This window comes from Maniola hyperantus, chromosome Z (assembly GCF_902806685.2).
Source record: "Maniola hyperantus chromosome Z, iAphHyp1.2, whole genome shotgun sequence".
In the NCBI taxonomy this organism is placed as follows: domain Eukaryota; kingdom Metazoa; phylum Arthropoda; class Insecta; order Lepidoptera; family Nymphalidae; genus Maniola; species Maniola hyperantus.
This window is the reverse complement of record NC_048564.1, coordinates 7,114,550-7,134,557: the sequence shown is the minus strand read 5'-3', so window position 1 is coordinate 7,134,557 and position 20,008 is coordinate 7,114,550. Positions and strand designations below refer to the sequence as shown.

At 35.0% G+C, this 20,008-nt stretch overlaps 1 protein-coding gene across 5 annotated transcripts; it reads left to right on the top strand.

The window, feature by feature from the left end:
* The first annotated feature begins 1,336 nt into the window (after positions 1–1,336).
* Positions 1,337–17,728, top strand: Clk (circadian locomoter output cycles kaput protein Clock). Of its 5 annotated transcripts, XM_069509067.1 has the most exons (14): positions 1,337–1,462; positions 1,760–1,822; positions 3,187–3,335; positions 3,748–3,929; positions 4,616–4,733; positions 6,205–6,300; positions 6,851–6,911; positions 7,282–7,520; positions 9,250–9,397; positions 11,382–11,562; positions 11,803–11,991; positions 12,612–12,773; positions 14,815–14,937; positions 15,766–17,728. In XM_069509067.1, exons 2-14 carry the CDS (start codon positions 1,785–1,787, stop codon positions 15,937–15,939), a joined length of 1,860 nt encoding a protein of 619 aa, XP_069365168.1. In that variant the 5' UTR covers positions 1,337–1,462; positions 1,760–1,784; the 3' UTR covers positions 15,940–17,728. The 5 variants fall into 5 exon arrangements, with proteins under 5 accessions (XP_069365168.1, XP_069365171.1, XP_069365169.1 ...); XM_069509070.1 differs by having other exon boundaries at positions 1,351–1,822; positions 14,821–14,937; positions 15,772–17,728; XM_069509068.1 differs by having other exon boundaries at positions 1,351–1,822; positions 14,821–14,937.
* Positions 17,729–20,008: the final 2,280 nt, after the last annotated feature.

Genomic DNA, 20,008 nt, shown 5'->3' with positions numbered 1-20,008 from the left:
AATCAGGGTCAAAATTACACTAAAAAGTGGAAACAAAATGTGTGAAGCTGTATTTTGTGGATCCAGATCTACGAAAGGAGGCGTAAAAGTTCCAGAATTGTATTTTCACGGGTTAGTCTTTAATAATTATTTCATCGCTACCAACCGCGATTTTTACTCCGAAAATCGCTGAAAATTAAAGATTTGCATATTATAAGTGTAATCATCTCGTGACAAAGTAACAAAATCACGTTTCATAGCGTTATTTAATATTTATTTAATGCATTCTTTTAGGCCTCATTTGTAGTGATGTGTGTACATACTTTATCGATAAAATCAAATTTATCGTTTTAATAATATTTGCATACTTTTGTAGATTTCCAAAATGTCCTGAAATTAGAAATGCCACACATTTCTAAATAATCAGGGCCATAAAACGAAAAAACTGGGAGCCAATGAAATATTCTCGCCTATGTTCAAAACATTTCGAAAATCCTGTTAACTATATTTTTGGTTTAAAATAAAGAAATTAGAATTAGATGCAGTACCAGTACATTTGAAGGATATCCTAAATAGTTAGGTACTATCAACCAGTATGTACTAAACACTTTCAAATTGTATGTAGGTAGCCGGTAGGTGTCTACTACTAGATAAGTAGCACATTGCAATTTTCTTGATTTGACCATAGTTAAACAATAAGAGACCAACTAATAATTTGCAGTTTTGAGGAAGTAAATTATTTCTTATGTTTTACAGTTTTTTGTAAATTTTTTGTTAAAAATGCAAAAATTCCTATGACCGCGAGGATTAGTACCTTTCCTTTGTTACTTCTCCGTCTTCAAATATATCTATGCCAAAACTCAAGTCGATTGGTTGTTTAGTTAGGGCATTAATATTAAATTTACTGGCATTTTAGTTGAAGGAAGGACAAACACACTTTTGCATTTATAAATAAAAAATATTCGAAGAGACTTACTGTTTTTTAATGAAAGTGTTCCGTCATCTGAACATAGAGAATTAATTTAGCTGTAATATCGATATCCTTAAAAAATTCGTCGTCCCAACCGTAGATGGGTGCACACAGTGACAAGATGACGCACGCACACATAAATGAATTGACACGCATTTGGAGCTTAGTATCCATCTAGGAAATCACCTACTACTACCCAATGAGTAAACAATAACTATTTCCTAGGTTTCCTAGGTATTTCCTAGGTCATTGCTACTACCTACGTTTTTATGAACCATGTTATGAACATAGAGCATAGAGTAAAGATTATGAACTCAGAACAAGGATATCTGGTGATTATGAATCACAGCAGTCACTAGTACTCACTTGTCAAATGTCATTTGTCAACTACCATCAGTCAAATCACGGTCAAATCTATCGTGAATCTATCTAATTTTTTTGAATTATTTGTTAATGTTTGCATTTTTTAAAATTTATCCTGGAATTCCATAAACGTAATTTATTCTGACTGTGGTTAGTATAAAGCGCTGTATTCATAAAGCGAGTGCGATAAAATTATAAGTGTAATTGCTTGCCAGTTGCTTATCGATTCACAGTGGCCCTATTGACGTCCAACAAGTTTGCGTAATACAGCCACATACATTAATAATTATTGTACTTTACTATACAAATATTTAAATATATTCGTGAGTGCAATGGTGTAACATCTGAATTTGGTTTAAAATCATTACTTACCTACATTATAATTCTCCATACCCATGTTTGTGTATAACGATGGTAGGTGTATAAATTATTGATTACTTCTGTTAGACTCAAGAAGAGTGAAGACAACAACATGGAAGACGACGGAGACGACAAAGATGACTCAAAAAGGTAGGTACTTATTAGTACACATTATATAGCTTAGTATTATTATAGCATCTTTCTATATTTTCTTATAGACAAAAATATTATGATTGTTAAAGACATGTTACTTATGTGTTCTACTTCATATTAAAGTACCAAGCTTTTAAGTAGTAGGTATCCAATGTTGCATTTGACAGTTAAAATTACTGGTTGTGAGTAACTTTAAATAAAAATTAAATATATTTTGTGTTTTTGTAACATGTACATATTCAATTCCCTAACCTGACACCAATGGTTATATATATATACAATATACATATTTAAAAAAAGAATTAGGTATTATATTATTACATTTCTAAAGTGAAGACTTGAAACTAAGATGCTTGGTTCACATTTACAGATCTCTTCTACTCTCATGTGTTTTCATCTTCTGTCTTACTCATCACAGAAACGAAAAACAGAACCGTTACAGGATCTCTTGTGTGTATTGTGACTGATTAAATTGAAATTTAGTAAACAAAATATGAATTTCTGTGTCCCAAACATTGTGTGTATGAGGGTCATGCCAAAATAAATATAATACTTCCTACTCATTAGTTTGCCACTGGTAAATTTCTTAGGGCTGGTTATTTGCTGATAAATTTGATACTGAAAAAGGCAAGAGAATCTGGCAGGAATTCACTTGCAACAATGATGCTCACTCAAAGTTATTTTTGAGTTATGATTTACTAGCTTTTACCCACAGCTGTGGGTGTGTGAATTTAGTCCTGATTTCCATACAAAGTTATTTCGTTACGCAGGCACATATCATTGTTTTTGTGTATACACTTGATTATTTCGCAATATGTATAATAAGTGGTTTGAAAAATCAACTACGTAAATAAACTTTCTTTGCAATAATGTTTGATACTTAAGATGGAAAACACTGAGAGTTGTGTATCACTGATCCTTATAATGTGATATATTATTTTAATATTAATATTTTAATGCACTTTTAAATTAAACTCTATATCTAAAATTAAATGTGCAAATTGTTCCTGCATAGTGGCTCTGTAGGTACATATTGGTCCAAGCATCCAACAATGCAAAAACTTATATTATTATAGTTAAGATTTTAAGCTTATTTCATGGTTTAACGACATATTTTAATGTAGATGAACGGGTACGTACCATGATTAATTTGGTGTTTTTATTTGTCGATATTTCCACCCAATTGCACTGGTTGTGGTCACAATGGGACTGTGGTGCTACAAGAGATGAAGTTCGAGCAGTCAAGGGTTGAAATATCGAACAATAAAAACACCAAATTAATCCTGGTATGTACCCATTATCTATATTAAAATATAGTTAAGATGTTATACAATACAACATATTATTTCTGATTGTTTTAGGAAGACACGTAACCTAAGTGAAAAAAAGCGACGAGACCAATTCAATATGCTTGTTAATGAGCTGGGTACAATGATCTCTACAAATAATCGAAAAATGGATAAATCTACTATCCTTAAATCCACCATATCCTTCTTAAAGAATCACAATGGTATAAATGATTTGGTCTTATTCAACACTAGGTCCACTTGCATCAAGCTGTTTAACCTAGTATAACTAAATTCGGTAATTGTAAACACTTGTGACAAGTTTTATTCCAGGATCAACAAGAAAAGAACAGATTTATTTTTTATTTTAACACATTTATCGGGTTAGTGCAAGTGAACCTAAGTGTAATTATGTTAATGTTTTCATGCAACTGTATGGCTTAGATCAATATCTGCTGTCACTGACTGATATTAAAGCACTGTTCAAAATGTTGGACCTTGAAACTTGAAATTTTTCATACAGGTAGATTTTCTTTATAAAGATGTAGTAAAAAAATTCATCAGAATATTAAAACTTAAATCCATGTAGACAAGAAGTTACAGGATGTGCTAGCTTGATGGCTATTTTTTTTTCAGAAATAACAGTACGATCAAGAGCCCATGATGTACAAGAAGACTGGAAGCCTGCTTTCTTGTCAAATGAAGAATTTACATATTTAGTACTTGAGGCACTGGAAGGATTCGTTATGGTGTTTTCAGCAACTGGTCGCATCTATTATGTGTCTGAAAGTGTAACCTCCCTGTTAGGCCATAATCCGGTAATTATATATTTTATATTAGTTAACAATCATCATCAACTGATAGACATCCATTGCTGGAAATAGGTCTCTTGTAGAGACTTCCACATGTCACGGTCATGCACCACTTGAATCCAGCGACTCCTTATAACTTCTTTGATGTTGTCCGTCCACCTAATGGGAGTCTCCCAATGCTGCGCTTTCCGGTGCGAGACTGATATTCTAGCACCTTGGGACCCAATGTCAGGTTTTTTTGAACTATGTGCCCTGCCCATTGCCACTACATCTTCGTAACCACTGAGCCACATTGGTTACTCTGATCTCCTCATTTCTGATTTGATCACATAGAGAAACTCCAAGCATAGCTATTTTTCAAGAACAGAACTACCACACTCCTTTGCCCTGTCTTTGACAGGATGACGAGTTGAATAATTTCAATCTGGTCAATCCGTCTGCTGGAGTATCTTAGGTACCAATTTTTCTACTGCTTTCATGACTCCTGAAGATGACAATATCCATAGATAAGTCAATCACTCCACTCCGGATATGAGCCTGAGTTTACAGTGACTATATGTTTGTGACTTTATAGAGCGACATATTATTTTACCAAGCATATAATCTCTGTAAATATGTGTTAAATAAAGATATGTGGTTATTTTATATTTAAAAATTTTTGAGTTGTTTGAACAATTTTTTATAAATTTCAGAATGTCATTGCAAATAAAAGTATATTTGATTTGGTACATGAAGAGGACCACCATAATCTGTATGAATTTCTTCAAAATCCTAGTGCATCTGGGCATACTACACAAGGGATTAATACAGGTTTGATACCTTTACTTTAATATTGAATACTGGCTTGTGCCCTCATCCGCTGCAATGTGACTCACACAATATATCATTATTTTTTCTGCGAGGTGGCTTTGTGCTTGACGTGAACTTTTGACTTTGTTAGTTATAAGCCACTCAGGCTTTGGTTGAGATAGTATCGACACGCAAAGTACTAATAACTGTACAAAGTTTCAAATCAATTGGGTGAATGGCAAGCGAATTTTGATATAATGGATTTATTGTATGTGCTTGCGGTAGTTTTTTTTTCTTCTCCAACTGCGAATTTATGCTTATCAATGTTTTTGTATATTGTATATTTATAAAGAGAGTTCCATACATAAACTATTGAGTTTTCTGTGAAAACAAAAATTATTTTTAATCATCATTGTTTTTCATGACTGCGAATTTTGTGTTAGTTTTTTCATATGTGTTTATAAATTGTTGTAAGGCCTTTAGAGGCTTAGTGTTGATTTTTTTCTTTCAAGTTTTCTACATAAATATTTAATAATAAATAAATAAATAATCTTTATTTTGTCAGACAACAAAGGCCCACAATATTATGTTAGTAACCATCTTAACCTATGTAAGTAACTATATTGTAATATATTTAAGCGAGAAAAGCCCATGTCCAGGATTGTTGACCTGAATTCAAAAAAGTTTTATGACGTTACAAAAACTCATTAAATTTCTTAATTATTATAAAGAATGTAAAATTTATGTGCAGTCTTGCAAACATTGATTATTATAATATGCATAATGAAAATAGCTACGCTGAGTATTTATTCCATGAAACTATTTTAGTGACTGTAATTTAAAAACTTTGAGCTAAGATACGAATTACACGCTTTACACCTAGTTGAAAATATAATATTCTTTAAAAAAAAAAACTCACACATAAGTTTTCATGCTATATTACTCCAAAATGAATTTAGAAATAAGGCATACTGACATACATAATGCGTATATGCATTCGTATATAAAAAATAAAAATCTCGTGTTGTTGGTAATTTTAGATTGTTTTTATAAAAACTTGAGCGAAAATATTGTAATCAATCATAGCTCTAACAATATTTTCGTTCTAGTTATGTCCCATGGTAATTTGATGTTTGTTAAGCTGTCGGGTGCACCAATTGATGTACAAACTGCGATTTTTCCCATGATTTAATAACTGGTCATAAGCATTGATATTAAAATTTATTTGACTTCTCTGAGGCAGTCTGAAACCGTTGTCTCTTTTTATGTGGCAATAATTGTAGCTTTGGCAAATACTTGGTACCAATCTAGATGATAGAAATCTCAGAAGCTTAACAGTTTTCATCGATCTCTTGCGCGCTTGTTTAAAATTTCTATGTTTCAAATTTAGGGATAAACTGTTATCAGGGCTACTACTTTGTTTGCACTCGTAGGTACCTTACTTGATATTTATGTATTTGAGCTATATTATGTTTTATTTTAATCATTTTAGAGAACGACATAAGTTTCCAGTGTCATTTGCAAAGAGGAGCGCTTGATTTACGAGATGAGGTCACGTACGAACTTGTTCAGTTCAATGGTCATTTCCGTGAGTATCTTAAAATATCGTAAACTTCATGTGAAATATACTGGGTACTAAAATATGAATTGACAAGTTTCTTTTTAAATAAAGATTATTTATCCTCTTCTAGATCATGCCCATTCGTCCTCGTGGATTTAGTTTTTTAAAAATCTCGTTCATTTCTAGGATAAAAAGTATCCCTTTATCGGATTCCAGAATGTATCTCTGTACCTACCAAGTAGATGATGCCTGCACTTCATCCTCGTGGATTTAGATTTTCTGTGGGAACTCTTTGGGTTTCTGGTACAAAAATAGCCTATGTCTTTCCTTAATTATCTCTGTACCTCAAAATTCTTAGAACGGATGGTCCGTGAAAAGATAGCAGACAGACAGACGGTAATTTATGCACTTGAAGTGCATAAAGAATTTAATCGATTCATCCAATAACTTAAGCTACCATCAAATTCATCGTTAATAAGTGAAATATTTTGGTGCCTGTATATTTTATTTATTAAAAAAATTATTATTCTTATCTGCTGAAACACTTAACCAAATTATTTTATGTTTATTTTGACAGGTCCTAATACAGAACAAAATGAAACCTGCGATTTATCTTTTCAACAAGACCAAGAGTCCAGGTAAATGATTATTTGCCTACGAAGGAACGAAGACGGTACAGTACGCGGCCGAAAATAATGTACATCGACATTTAGAAGGAGATAGCAGATTTGTAGAGCGTTGTCCCTGTCATTGAGAACGACAAAACGTCACATAGGTATGAGTGACAGATACAACGCTCTACAAAGCCAGAATGACATTCTAAAGGCCGATGTACATAACTTTCGGCCGTGTACTATATGTACGTATATCATTAAAGATAGTGTGTGTTTTTTGTTACAATTTTCTTGGAAAGTATGATGCGATTTTTAGACAACGGATTATTGCCCTCCGCATATTATAGTGAGTAGTCTGTCATTTGAACTTGCTCTAAAAATATTTTTCTTTCAGACTACTTTTCGTCTGCACGGGCAAGCTGTGTACGCCACAACTAATCCGGGATGTGTCCCTCGTGGACCCCAATCGCAACGAGTTCACATCACGACATAGCCTTGAATGGAAATTCCTTTTCCTAGACCACCGTGCCCCACCCATCATCGGTTATTTACCATTTGAAGTGCTAGGCACATCAGGATATGATTACTATCATTTTGACGATCTAGAGAAAGTTGTTACGTGTCATGAAGCATGTGAGTTTATGATAAAAAATTATTACATTATTTATTGGAAGACCTATTAAATTCTTTCGCACTAAATTGTCTCGTTAGTAAAGTATAATCTGTACGACTGTTACAGAAAGCCATCGCTAGGCCATTTTACGTATCTTTGTTTGGCTATGTTTATTTTTGTGTATGTACGTGCATGCATATTGCATAAGTTCGGTTGTACAAATGATTTCCTGCCAGAGGCTTTAGTAGTCTATACCTAACTGGATTGCTTAGCTTCGAATCATCAAAAAAAATTGGGAGATTAATGTAACTGTGTAATGTAACTGAAACCTGGTTCGTATGTCAACGCCACTTTGGCTTACGAGTTACGCACCCACATGTCGCTACTAGACATGTATCCGCTATAGCTTAACTTAACTGAAAACCGCTGCCGTGCCTATAGCGTACCGTAGCGTTATTGTCGTAGCTAGCAACGGTTTTCAGTTATCATCTATGACGAACCACCTGACAACGCAACGCTGCCAACTGGCAACTGACAATGCATTGTTTGGTTTTTTGGTAACTAGAAATGCAATAATTATGCCTTCTCTTTCTTTCTTTCACTGAAAGCTGAGAAGGAGCGGTTATTGGCTACCGGCTTAGTAACTAAGAACTTGGTAAACCAAAGCCGACCTTATCTCTATTACGCTAAGGCTTAACTGTACAAGTACTTGTCCATTACACTTTGATCTATCATTCTAAATACAGTTAGTCTTAGAGTAATAGAGATAAGGTCCTCTTTGGTTTATCAATCTTCATGAAATGTTTTTGGTTAACTGGACTGTGGCAAACTATTCATGCAGGCGTCCACTATAGTTTGACCTATGTCAATGATCAAATTAAACTTTACTGCTATGAACTTAAGGTTGTGATTACTTCACGATATTCATGAAAGTAAAATTGGTTTTATTTTAGTGAATATGCGCGCGCTAGCTATACAGACGGTATTGATACGGCAGCTAGCTTAGTTACTACTACGTAAATCGCTGCGCGTTGCGCATATTAAATTAGTTGAAACACAACTCTGATACCGATATTCGGCAACGGTTAACAATATCGGTATTGAAATTAAGTAACTGTTGATTAACCGTTGCCGTAAATAGCCAATAACGCCCATCTTTAGTCGCTACACTTTTCGTAGGAGCAAGGTTTTATGAGATAGGAGAATTAAATAACATTCCATTAATGCTTTTATAAAAGTCAGGCTAGCGCAACGAGGGTTCCGTACTACAGTCGTATTTTTTCGACATTTTGCACGAATATTCAAAAACTAATGCATAAAAATAAATAAAAATCTATTTTAGAATGTACAGGTAAAGACCATATGACACCCCACTTGATATAGTTATCTTACTTCGAAAATTGAAAATATTAATTATTAGTTCATGACCACAATATAATTTTTTTTGTGATGTAACCACAAATTCACGGTTTTCAGATTTTTCCCCGAATGTCAGCTACAAGACCTACCTACCTGCCCAATTTCATGATTCTAGGTCAACGGGAAGTACCCTGTAGGTTTCTTGACAGACCGACAGACAGACAGACAACAAAGTGATCCTATAAGGGTTCCGTTTTTGCTTTTTAGGTACGGAACGCTAAAATGACAAAAATCATAAATAGGAAGAGGTTTTTATTGCATCAGTTCACAAATCTATACATTATTTGTTTATAATTGGTTTACTTTTAGTAAAATTGAATGTATTTTTAGTGATGCAAAAGGGAGAGTTGACTTCGTGCTACTACAGGTTTCTAACCAAGGGACAGCAATGGATTTGGCTTCAGACACGTTTCTACATAACCTACCACCAGTGGAATTCCAAACCAGAATTCGTCGTATGTACACATCGTGTTGTTAGGTAAGTTTGCTACACAACCCAAATATATTAATTTATTTTGGAAAGTTAACAGATACCATATCCAGGCGCGTGCCGTGACCACTAACTGATTGCATTCCCAGCGTAAGCCCATGACCCATCCATCCTATCCTTCTGTCTTCTTTTACATAATATGTAGTCTTGGCGAGTTCTACAAAGCACACAGAAGGCATACTACTCCTAGACGGAATGAACAGACATGTCAGCAATGGCATACTTACGGTGGCTTAGAAAAAACCGATTGCTTGAGAGGTCAGACTCGTGCACTGAGGGTTCCGTAATACAGTCGTATTTTTTCGACATTTTGCACATTTTTTTTGTGATGTACCCATAACTTCAAAGTTTTCGTATTTATTCCTTTACTTGTGCTATAAGACCTACCTACCTAACAAATTTCATGATTCAAGGTCAACGGGAAGTACCCCTATAGGTTTTCTCGACAGACACGACGGACAGACAGACAGACAACAAAGTGATGCCATAGGGGTTGCTTATTCCTTTTTAAGTACGGTATCCTAAAAATACTTATTATTTTTATAGGTACTAAATCAAAACGATATTTCTACAAAACGGAGTTATTTATACTTAAGCTGTTTTTTCTACTCAAAATTTAAACCTTTACCTTGTTTTCGGCTATCAATCTTTGAACACACACAATTTAAATCGTCACAAGGAAAACAATTATAATTATAAATAAAAAAAAAAAAAACAGTCGACACTCATTTTGTACGAAATTCAGGATTATTTTGCAAATAATATAACCTTTGAATATTCACCACAATAAACAAACAACTGAATATTAATTCACTTCGTAGTAAGTTTGCAACTTTAATTAACAACTAATTTAGTAGTAATTTTGCAAATAATATTTTATAATTATTATAACCTGTAAATATTCACCATAACAAACAAACTAAGTAATTAGTTGAGTACAGCTACCACAGAGTACTTTGTAAATACAGCTACTCATGGATAGCCAATAGCTGTGCACTTTTAAAATTCGCGCATGCGTAAGTCGCTGCAAGTCAGGCTTTTTGGCCCATACAATATGCTATACTTACTATTTATAGATATAATGCGAGCAGGAACCATTTTCATAGGTTAGAGTAGCGCAAAAAAAGCTCCATATAAAGCCTCATACAATTAGAGCGAGATGGAACACCCGCAGTACGGGCGAGTTCGGATTGCAGTCAATGACCTTTTGCGAATCTGACACATCGCAAGACGCGCGGAATTTAAACTTGGTAGAAAAATTGTTAACTTATTATTGTAATATTGTTGATTTTATTGTTGTGAATGAGTTATGATATTTTATGACCTGCATCGAATATGTTTTCCTACGCATGCTGGGCTTTTCAGCTTCTATTGTAGGTGCGCGTCTGACCATATCCAGATAAGGATAACTTATATTGCATTAGAGTCAATAATTACATTAATTACTAGATGGTGCCCACGACTCGGTGCACGTCGATTTTGGTTTTTTAAATCTCGTGTGGGAACTCATTGATTTTCCGGGATAAAAGTAGCATATATCTGTCTCCGGGTCGCAAGCTATCTCTGTACCTTTCGTCAAAATTGGGTAAACTGATGGAAAAACCGTGAAAAGTTAGCAGACGGACGGACATAATTTCGCATTAAAAATATTACAGTATGGATTTAATATAGCTTACGTCTCTCTCATAATAGGCATAATTGGCTATTACCCTGCTCTACACAGCGTTTACTCTAATTCCAGTCTTAAAAGTGCTGCAGCATCTAACGGCCACAGCATTAACAATGAACTGTAAAAGTGGCGGCGATCACAATGGATCGGAAACGGTTGAAGTGATACAGGGTCTCCTATAACGTGCATAGCCCCAAATAATAAGAAATTAAATTACTCATTAATGAGGGTTGCGTTCCTTTCTATTTTCATAAGCACGTTTTGTAGAAAGGGAGCCTAATTCGTAGTTATGACTTCTTGCAGTTATGCTGACGTAGATACGAGCACAAAGCAAGAAAATACAGAACAGGACACTAGAAGTGAAGCAGATCCAAATCAAAGCGGTCTGAAGGAACCTTCACCGGAGGCTGCAGTCGCCGTTTCACCGTCTTATATGTCGGAAGCCAGTGAAGCATTTGGCAACTCTTACCATTCTCTATCACAAGTACGAATTGCTTTATTCGAAACAAATAAAATATGTCTGTTTGCTTCCCTAGAGCGTGCAACACACGACTCCTTCGTCCGTCGTCCCCATTTACCGTCACCCTTTCATCAGCTCAGTTCATTTTTGATTTTTTCATGTTCCCAAAACAAATATGTAATATAATTATTAGTTATTTTTATTGCAAGTAAAGTGAATTATAGTTGACCTGTGTAATTGGTTTTTATCTCGTTTGTCAAATAGCCACCATCAGTGAAATCAGTGGCGACATCAGCCGACAGCGCAAGTACGACAGTAGCTACTGTTGGTACGGCGACCACAGCGGCGCCGTCATGGCCGACGCGGGCTTCGTACATCCGATATGCGACCGGTTCTGACACCGGGTCAGTCTCGGGAGAGTCGCGATCGTCGCAGCGGAACAGCTCGCAAGAAGTGAGTATGGCTAACAAACATGAGCGGCCTCGACGTTACCGGGGCGGTTTTCGCAGATCCATCACGCGATTGGCTCTGACACCGGTGGCCCTACCGCGGTTGTTTGACAGCTACAATGTCACGATCGCAATCATCTCTGATTGGTTAATGCTCGCTTACTATTGGCCACAATGCATTGTTGCAACAAGAATCGCACAAATTCAGCCAATCAGAACAATTGAGATTGTAATAATGATTGATGCAGGTTTTAGACAATCGCCCTACTTGTCAGTCTTGGGCGAGTTGCGATCGTCGCAGCGGAACAGCTCGCATGAAGTGAGTATGGCTAGCAAACCTAAGCGGCCTCGACTTTACCGGGGCGGTTGTCGCACATCCATCACGCGACCGGCTCTGACACCGGGTCAGTCTTGAGCGAGTCGCGATCGTCGCAGCGGAACAGCTCGCAAGAAGTGAATATGGCTAGCAAACATAAGCGGCCTCCACTTTACCGGGCAATCTCGGGCAAGTGAAGTCAAAGACCAATCCGAAGCCAAAGTGGAGGCAAGAATATTCTAAACAGATTAAAGTGCTGATAACATGGTTATAATGAACAGGGGCTTAAAAAATTTATTTATTTACAGACACAAAGAGTGCAAGAGCCTTCGCTTGTACCACAGCATGGTATCGGAGCTCAGTACTTGGAGCCAGTTCCTTACTTAGGCGCAGTCGGCATGCCTGGCGTACTCCCTTTACCGTTACCACCACTTCCGGTCATCGTTTCACAGGACCAGGCGCAGTTACAGGTGAGAAAACATACAGAATTAATCTATTCGGCCGACAAAGTCCATTTTCTGCTAATTAAAAGTCAGTATCAAATTGTATGAAAAGTTTCACAGCAAACGTCTTTCTATAATGTAGCGTTTTATAAAGGAGGTGTGTACAAGTTAAATATTATTTGTTTAACGGGGAAACCTTCTTGCCTGAGAGTTCTAATGTTCTCAAAGGTGTGTGAAATTTTTCAATCCGCACTTGGCCAGCGTGGTTGGCCGTGGCCTAAACCCTTCTCATTCTAAGAGGAGACCCGTGCTTAGTGATTGGCCGGCGATGGGTTGAGATGATGATGATGACTCTGATGATAGTAATCTTTTTCATAGTGGATCACAGCATTTGGGATGATAAAAGGTAATTTTTATTATTAACTTTTATCTTACAAATGTTTTACGTGCAAGCCTCAGTTCTGACAAACCAAAACTAAACCAAAAAACCTCTTTTTTCCCACTGTAGATTAGGGACAAATCTAGCAGTGTTCAGTAATAATATCCGGACATAACGAAATAATTTTGATACAGTTATCCTTGGATTTACAGCGATCATGCATTTATCTTATCTATGAGAAAATACGGATATAAAAATTATGGAATTATGTTTAGCGCCCGTAAAACAAATTGAAGACTGTAGTTAAATAGAATTGTTATAAAAAGATTGGATTCCTCGGATTGGCTGAAAATTCATGGGTTTCAGGTGAAAGGTTTGGATTTTAACAACCTCTTGCTTTAAAGATTGCTAAAAAGATTTAGTTTTGGTTCACCTGAATGCGTTACAGTCACCACAATTCATCCGGATTGCTGGATTCACATTACTAGGTCGATAGAACTGTATAGATGTAATTGACTTTCATAGAAACTTCCGACGCCCATTTCACCCCCTTAGGGGTGGAATTTCTTCTAGGCAAGCACGCTCCATCTTAAGCTGCATCATCACTTGCCACCAGGTCTGATTGCAGCCAAGCGCTAGTCTATAAATAAAAAAAAATTATATAGTTTCTTAGTGGATACATACTCTTTACAAAGAACACACCCTCCAAATTTCATGTCTCTAGGACCAGTGCTTTAGGCTGTTAGTTGATATATAAGTCAGTCAGTCAGGAGTAGGACTTTGAATTTTATATACTCGCTGAAATTGTAATGGTTGTTTTCCCGAAGCGAAATGATTTTGTCATGGTATTACAATCGATTTACAAATATAAAAAACTAGCTGCCCCGGCGAACTTCGTACCACCTAACAGTCAATTCAATTTAAAAAAAAATTATCTCCGTAAGAACCATTCTTGTACTTCAAGGAATATTATAAAAAAAGAATTAGCGAAATCGGTTCAGCTGTTCTCGTGATTTACGATCAGCAACACACTTAGCGATTCATTTTTATATATAGACATTATTAGAGTCAAAAATGGTAAATTTACAATCGAGAAAAAACTCGAATGAGATCGAACCAATAGTAATACCGCATGCGTGCAGGCTAGTTTATGCCATATCACTACGTGCGAGAGCTTATTTTTCTCTAAACTTTTTCACATTGTTGGCAGCGTGGTTCAAGTGGAAGTAGCTACCTACTATCCACGTTACGTCTAGTGAATTACTACTGTTTCTCACATTCTCGAGTTGATGTTTTTTTTCAATTATTTCAAAATAAAACCATTTGTATTTTTAATTTTAACTTGATGTTTCGATAGTACTACTGAAGGCAAATAATTCTGCTGCGGGAAGACAGCCACTATAATTTCAGCGTGTATATAGAAGAATACTGTGCCGGATCTTTTGATGCGCATAAAGATAAACGCACTGCGCAGCGTCATACCACTGAGCTTAGCGTATGCGAAGCGTGTATGCTTTGCGTTTATCATCAATGAACCTCTACCATATTATATCGTTTCGTTCACAATGACTCCCGTGCCCTTGTTCAACTCGTGTAAGACATCATTGCAATAGGATCGACTCGTGAGTCGTGACGTAGCAAGGGTAGGGGATGATCGTGGACGGTGATGCGAGTTTGTGGCTGTGGCAGGAGCAGCTACAGCGGACGCATCGCGAGCTGCAGCAGATGATAGTGCGGCAGCAGGAAGAACTGCGCCAGGTCAAAGAACAACTGCTGCTCGCACGGCTCGGCATCTTGCAGCCCATCATTAATGTAAGTAGTTCTTTTGTATTATCTGACTTTGGAATGGTTGAAATCCATGGCTTAGTCGTGACAGTGCATAACAATCGATTGCGATTGTTAGGAAACATTGACCGAAGTCGGTGCCTCGGAGCGCACGCTAAGCCGCTGGTCTCGGCTATCATCACTATCATCTGATAATGACTGTAAAATCTAAGAGGACTTCGTTCTCTTAGTGGAGTCAAATAACTATAATCTTGTTTTTAATTCTTATTGTTACCAGAGAAAATACAGTTAGCACAAATGAAAGTGGGAGGTGACAAATTCGAAAAAAATATACAATATGCTATGGATTCTAAGGTTTAAATTCCTTCTTCGTAATTCTTCTCTTTTTATTCTGTATTCTTACTCCGTGTAATTTTGTTAACAATAAATATGTTTCAATAAATAAATTAATAAACTTATAAAGGCGTAAGTTTTTATTAAATTATTAATTAATAGAACACTATTTCAGTTTCAAGTATCAGACTCTAATGTCGAAACAATTAATGTGGGAGAAAAAATAATCCACATGCCAGACCAAGGTAAGACGCTTGTAACAAACCTTTTAAAGATTTCCACTTTTAGAGAAATCCCTAGTATTAGGTACAGGTAATGGTTTTTTATGTTGACAGGGATTTAGGGTAAAATAGGGATGAAAAACCCACCCAATGTCTAAAACGACATCTGTCAGAATTCCACCTAACTAAAAACGGAATATAGTTATAATATGTTCCTTTCCAACACGGAACTCTTGGTGCTCGAGCATGACTTTGACTTGGCCGTTTCTTTTAAATAGCATTGGTTCATTTACGTTTATAGGTTCAGGATCCGTATGGGCATACTGAAGAACTGCACCAAAATCCACGCATTCCAGCACAAATTCTATACGATGGAGCACAGGCGAGACCCATCGCCAGCTACCCGCCGCCACCACCGGGCCACCCCGCGCACCCTAACCCAAACCAGTACAATATGCCACACCCCCCGCAGTAAGCTCGCGTGACATACATGCTGATAGCTCGCAGAGCAGCATGACAGATGCTGGCATCTTTGACCTGATATTATTTTACACGCGTACCAAGTCCCTTTCGACACATTCGGAAGCAGATCGTATGTCGCAATTTTTACCCGCAGTGAGGGAGTTAAAGGGTGGGTTGTAAACAAAGCGCCATCATCTTTCAAATATCTGATTAGACAGGTTGAAGAGCATAATGCTTCAGTTGAATGCATTGTGCTCTTCAACTCGACTTTCATAAACCGCATACAATATGGCGTTTGTATAGTCGTTCCGCAGAATGCCAGTGTCTGTTTTGCAGTAGCTGTTAGCATGTATCACAAGCTTTATACCCAATTATAATAATAATAATATATTTGAATGCGACTCATCGTACTTTAGATCTCATTAAGATAACTTTCTTTTATGCACAAATGTGAAATAAATAATAGTTTATTAAGAATAAATTAATATTACATTTATTTATAGGTAATACGTTTTTAAAGACACTATTCGTGCAATATTACACGATGTATAGTACTGTTAATGTACTGTAATTGTACGATTGCACTGTATATAGTAATAGAAATATGTTTTAATTTGGTGTCAAAGCAAAGTATTCGAAACAAAGTTGATGTTTACTACTAAACGGCGTCCATTATTCTGTTATAGATTCCATATTTTTTTCATTTTTTTCTTTAATAATAAATTTTATAGTATTTTAGACAGCTTTTATAATAATATATTTTTAGTCAAAAATGTTTTATAAATGTGTGTTTGTTAGTAAGTAAAAGAAAAGAGAAGTAGAAGAGTAGAGAAAAAGTTATTTTCAATATCCTTAAGTATTATAAAAGTACATCCGACGAGTTTGTATGTCTGTGCGCGCTAATATTAATAACTTTTTTCATATGATTTCTACCAATAGAAAGACGGATGCTGCGAGAAGGTTTATGTGTACAATTTTTAAATATTTAGCGTGACTGTCGAACTGTGATGATAATAAATCAGCAAAATCAGCAAATACTATGTGAAGTGAACATTCATATAATATTATCAGGTAATATTTTTTTGCCGTTATTTTTATACGATGGGCTGTGCTATGTAGCTATTAATAAATATATTACGGAATATTACAAATTTATTTAGGTAAAATAATTATGTTGATTTATTGCTAATTTCGTTTTATTCACCAGTTAAATTGCCATTACAGGTGCTGATTGCTATTGTTTCAAGCTTAGATTAGCGATAGCGCCTTTGTATGTATATCGATTGATTTTGATCTTGCCATTTTATCACGATAATAATGGTGCGATTTATTTTTGTTTTTTTAAATGAAATTTTATTTTTTTAGCGGAATTATTCATTAAGAAAAATATTACGAGTTTTACTTTAGAATTATATTATTAAAATTTTATTATCTCAATATTTTTTATAAATTATTGTGATTATATTTGATCATAAACATTGTTGTGTATATTTATAGATTTTATTGATAGATATTATAAACAATATTGTTAGACATAAGTTTTATTTTTTAATATTTTATACTATATGAGTTTAAGACATATTCAATCAGACATATTGTTCTATAATTTTGTTGAGACGTTATTATTACAATGATGAACTTCTTATATTTAAACTATAGCGTTGATTTGTACATATTGATTTTATTTCAATCGTTATTTTTTTTGTAAATTAAGGTTCTAAATATTTATAGGTTAGGAATACTATAAATTAATTATTATTGATCGTGAATGTGATTAAAATGTCCGTGACCAGCCCCCCAATTGTGTAAGAATAACCATTTCATGGCTATCGCAATCGTCAAGAAATTCTGCCCTTTGATTGGTTGATTCGCTGTTTACATTTTTTCACAGCCAATCAAAGGGCAGAATTCTTGACGATTGCGATAGCCATGAAATGGTTATTCTTACACAATTGGGGGGCTGGTCACGATACGTGTACGGTTCGCATACATTAAAGTTTTAATTTTAATTTTAATTTTCAGAAATGTAAATAGATATCTATCTAATATTAACGTTTTTTTTGCCAAATAGTATCCGAACTGCGCACATATCGTTTTCACCCATTTCTTAAGAGCCTGTAGCACCTTGATCATCCCTCTTGCACACATTATAACATTTTTTAAATTTATAAGTCTCAGTATACTTTGACAAATATAGCTTACATAAAACGACATTCTAGACATATGTTTATAATAATATACCTCGGTTTTAATAGGGAGAAATGGGGGAAAAATCTAATTTTAAATTAAGTAATTTAATTTTATATTGTTATTTTATTGTTAGTTATATTTGTTGAAAGTATATTGAGACCTTTACCATAATTGAAAATGTTAGAAAGTGCCAAAGAGTGGGATGATCAAGGTAATACGAACTCTTAATAATGTGTTCAGTTAAAGGATAGGTGTAACTTATAATACTTATACGCTATACTAAAATCTTGCGGCAAGTAGATCTTCTGGAAATGTTTTATAGTATTAGACATCACAATAGAATGAATACACAATGGTGCTAATTAGGTTGTACAATATCTGTAAACTAAATTGGCAGGTTTAAAAATAATGCCACCCTATTCTCTAGATTAGACGCGGCAATCAAGTTTAGCTTAGGGATTGTGTGCAACCAAATTAACACCAATAACAGTGTCGTGTGTCGTGCGTTTCACCAGTACATATTGCAAGAGTATGGTCTAACATAAAACTTTTTGTACATAAGATCTTCATAGATCCCACAAACTTAAATTTCCATCCCATGTACGTCCACATGGCCCAAAATATTTGTCTTACGAAGCTAATGCGTGTGTTGTCGTGAACACGTCCGTTTACATTGTGTGTTAAGTCAAATACTCAATCGTGTCGCGACAGCCCGTTAACACCGCGAAAGAATATAGTGTTGATGGCTTCGCGTTCACCTTTGATGGCGTTCCCTGTTCAATGCTGTTTTGTGGTCCATGACAAAAGGACTGACTCGACTACGAAGAGTTTCTAATGTAGAGGTCACGTTTGTCAAAATCAATGCAAAAACATCGATGTAAAATTACTACTTGCTAAACGTACTTACTTTTCAAATGACAGTTGACAGATAGAGCAAATATGGCGAGTCTTTTGTCACTTTTTATGCGTTATATATCTTTATTTATTTTATCGGTAAGTTGCACTTCTGATTTTTGTCAGAAATGCAGATTTAAAATATTAGTCTTCGTTGGGTGAAATTATGTATATAAGGATGCTAATTCGTTTATAAACAATCTCTAAACCTAAATATGATCATGATCAACCCATTACTGGCTCACTACGAGTACGGGTCTCCTCTCAGAAAGGGAAGGGAAACTTAATTAAAACATAAGTACAATAGATCTAAAAATTCGTCATCTTTCTAAAAACCTTTTCCGCGGAGAATTTTGTGAAAAGGATTTTACTAATTTTAAACTTCTTAGAGTTTGTATACAACTGAATTGGCACCAGTGTTTTATTAAATTGATTCTACATATTTTATTATTTCAGAAGAGATATTTAAAAAAGCTTAGATAATTTCTTATTAGATAATGTTGGAAGTACAGTTTTCCTTATTTTTACTTGCCATACTTCATGTTTTTAAATAAAGCCAAATAACTGACCATTGATATTACTATTTTAATTAATTTTATATTAATTAAAGTATTTGAGAGTATAAAAACCAAACCAATTTTGATTTTAGTGTTGTTGTTAGTCTCATTGTGTTAGTTCTACGAGAATCTAGGTAAGATAAGACGGGTCACTACATTTCTACTTTTCTAAATAATAATAATTGTTTTATTGGAAAAGAGCAAACAGATGCTTTGAAAAATTTGGTTTTGTTTCGATACTATAATATTATTTTTTAAATGTATATACAATCTATTTCTTTTTCATTTTGGCGGATTTATTGTGGGATCGATTTAGATAGACTTACTGTCGTTAGAAATGGAATCAGAAAAACATTATGCAGCTAAATGCACTTAACCTAAATTATGAATGTTACCATGTGAGGTTCCTTCTACACAAAAACAATCTTCCGAAATATATGA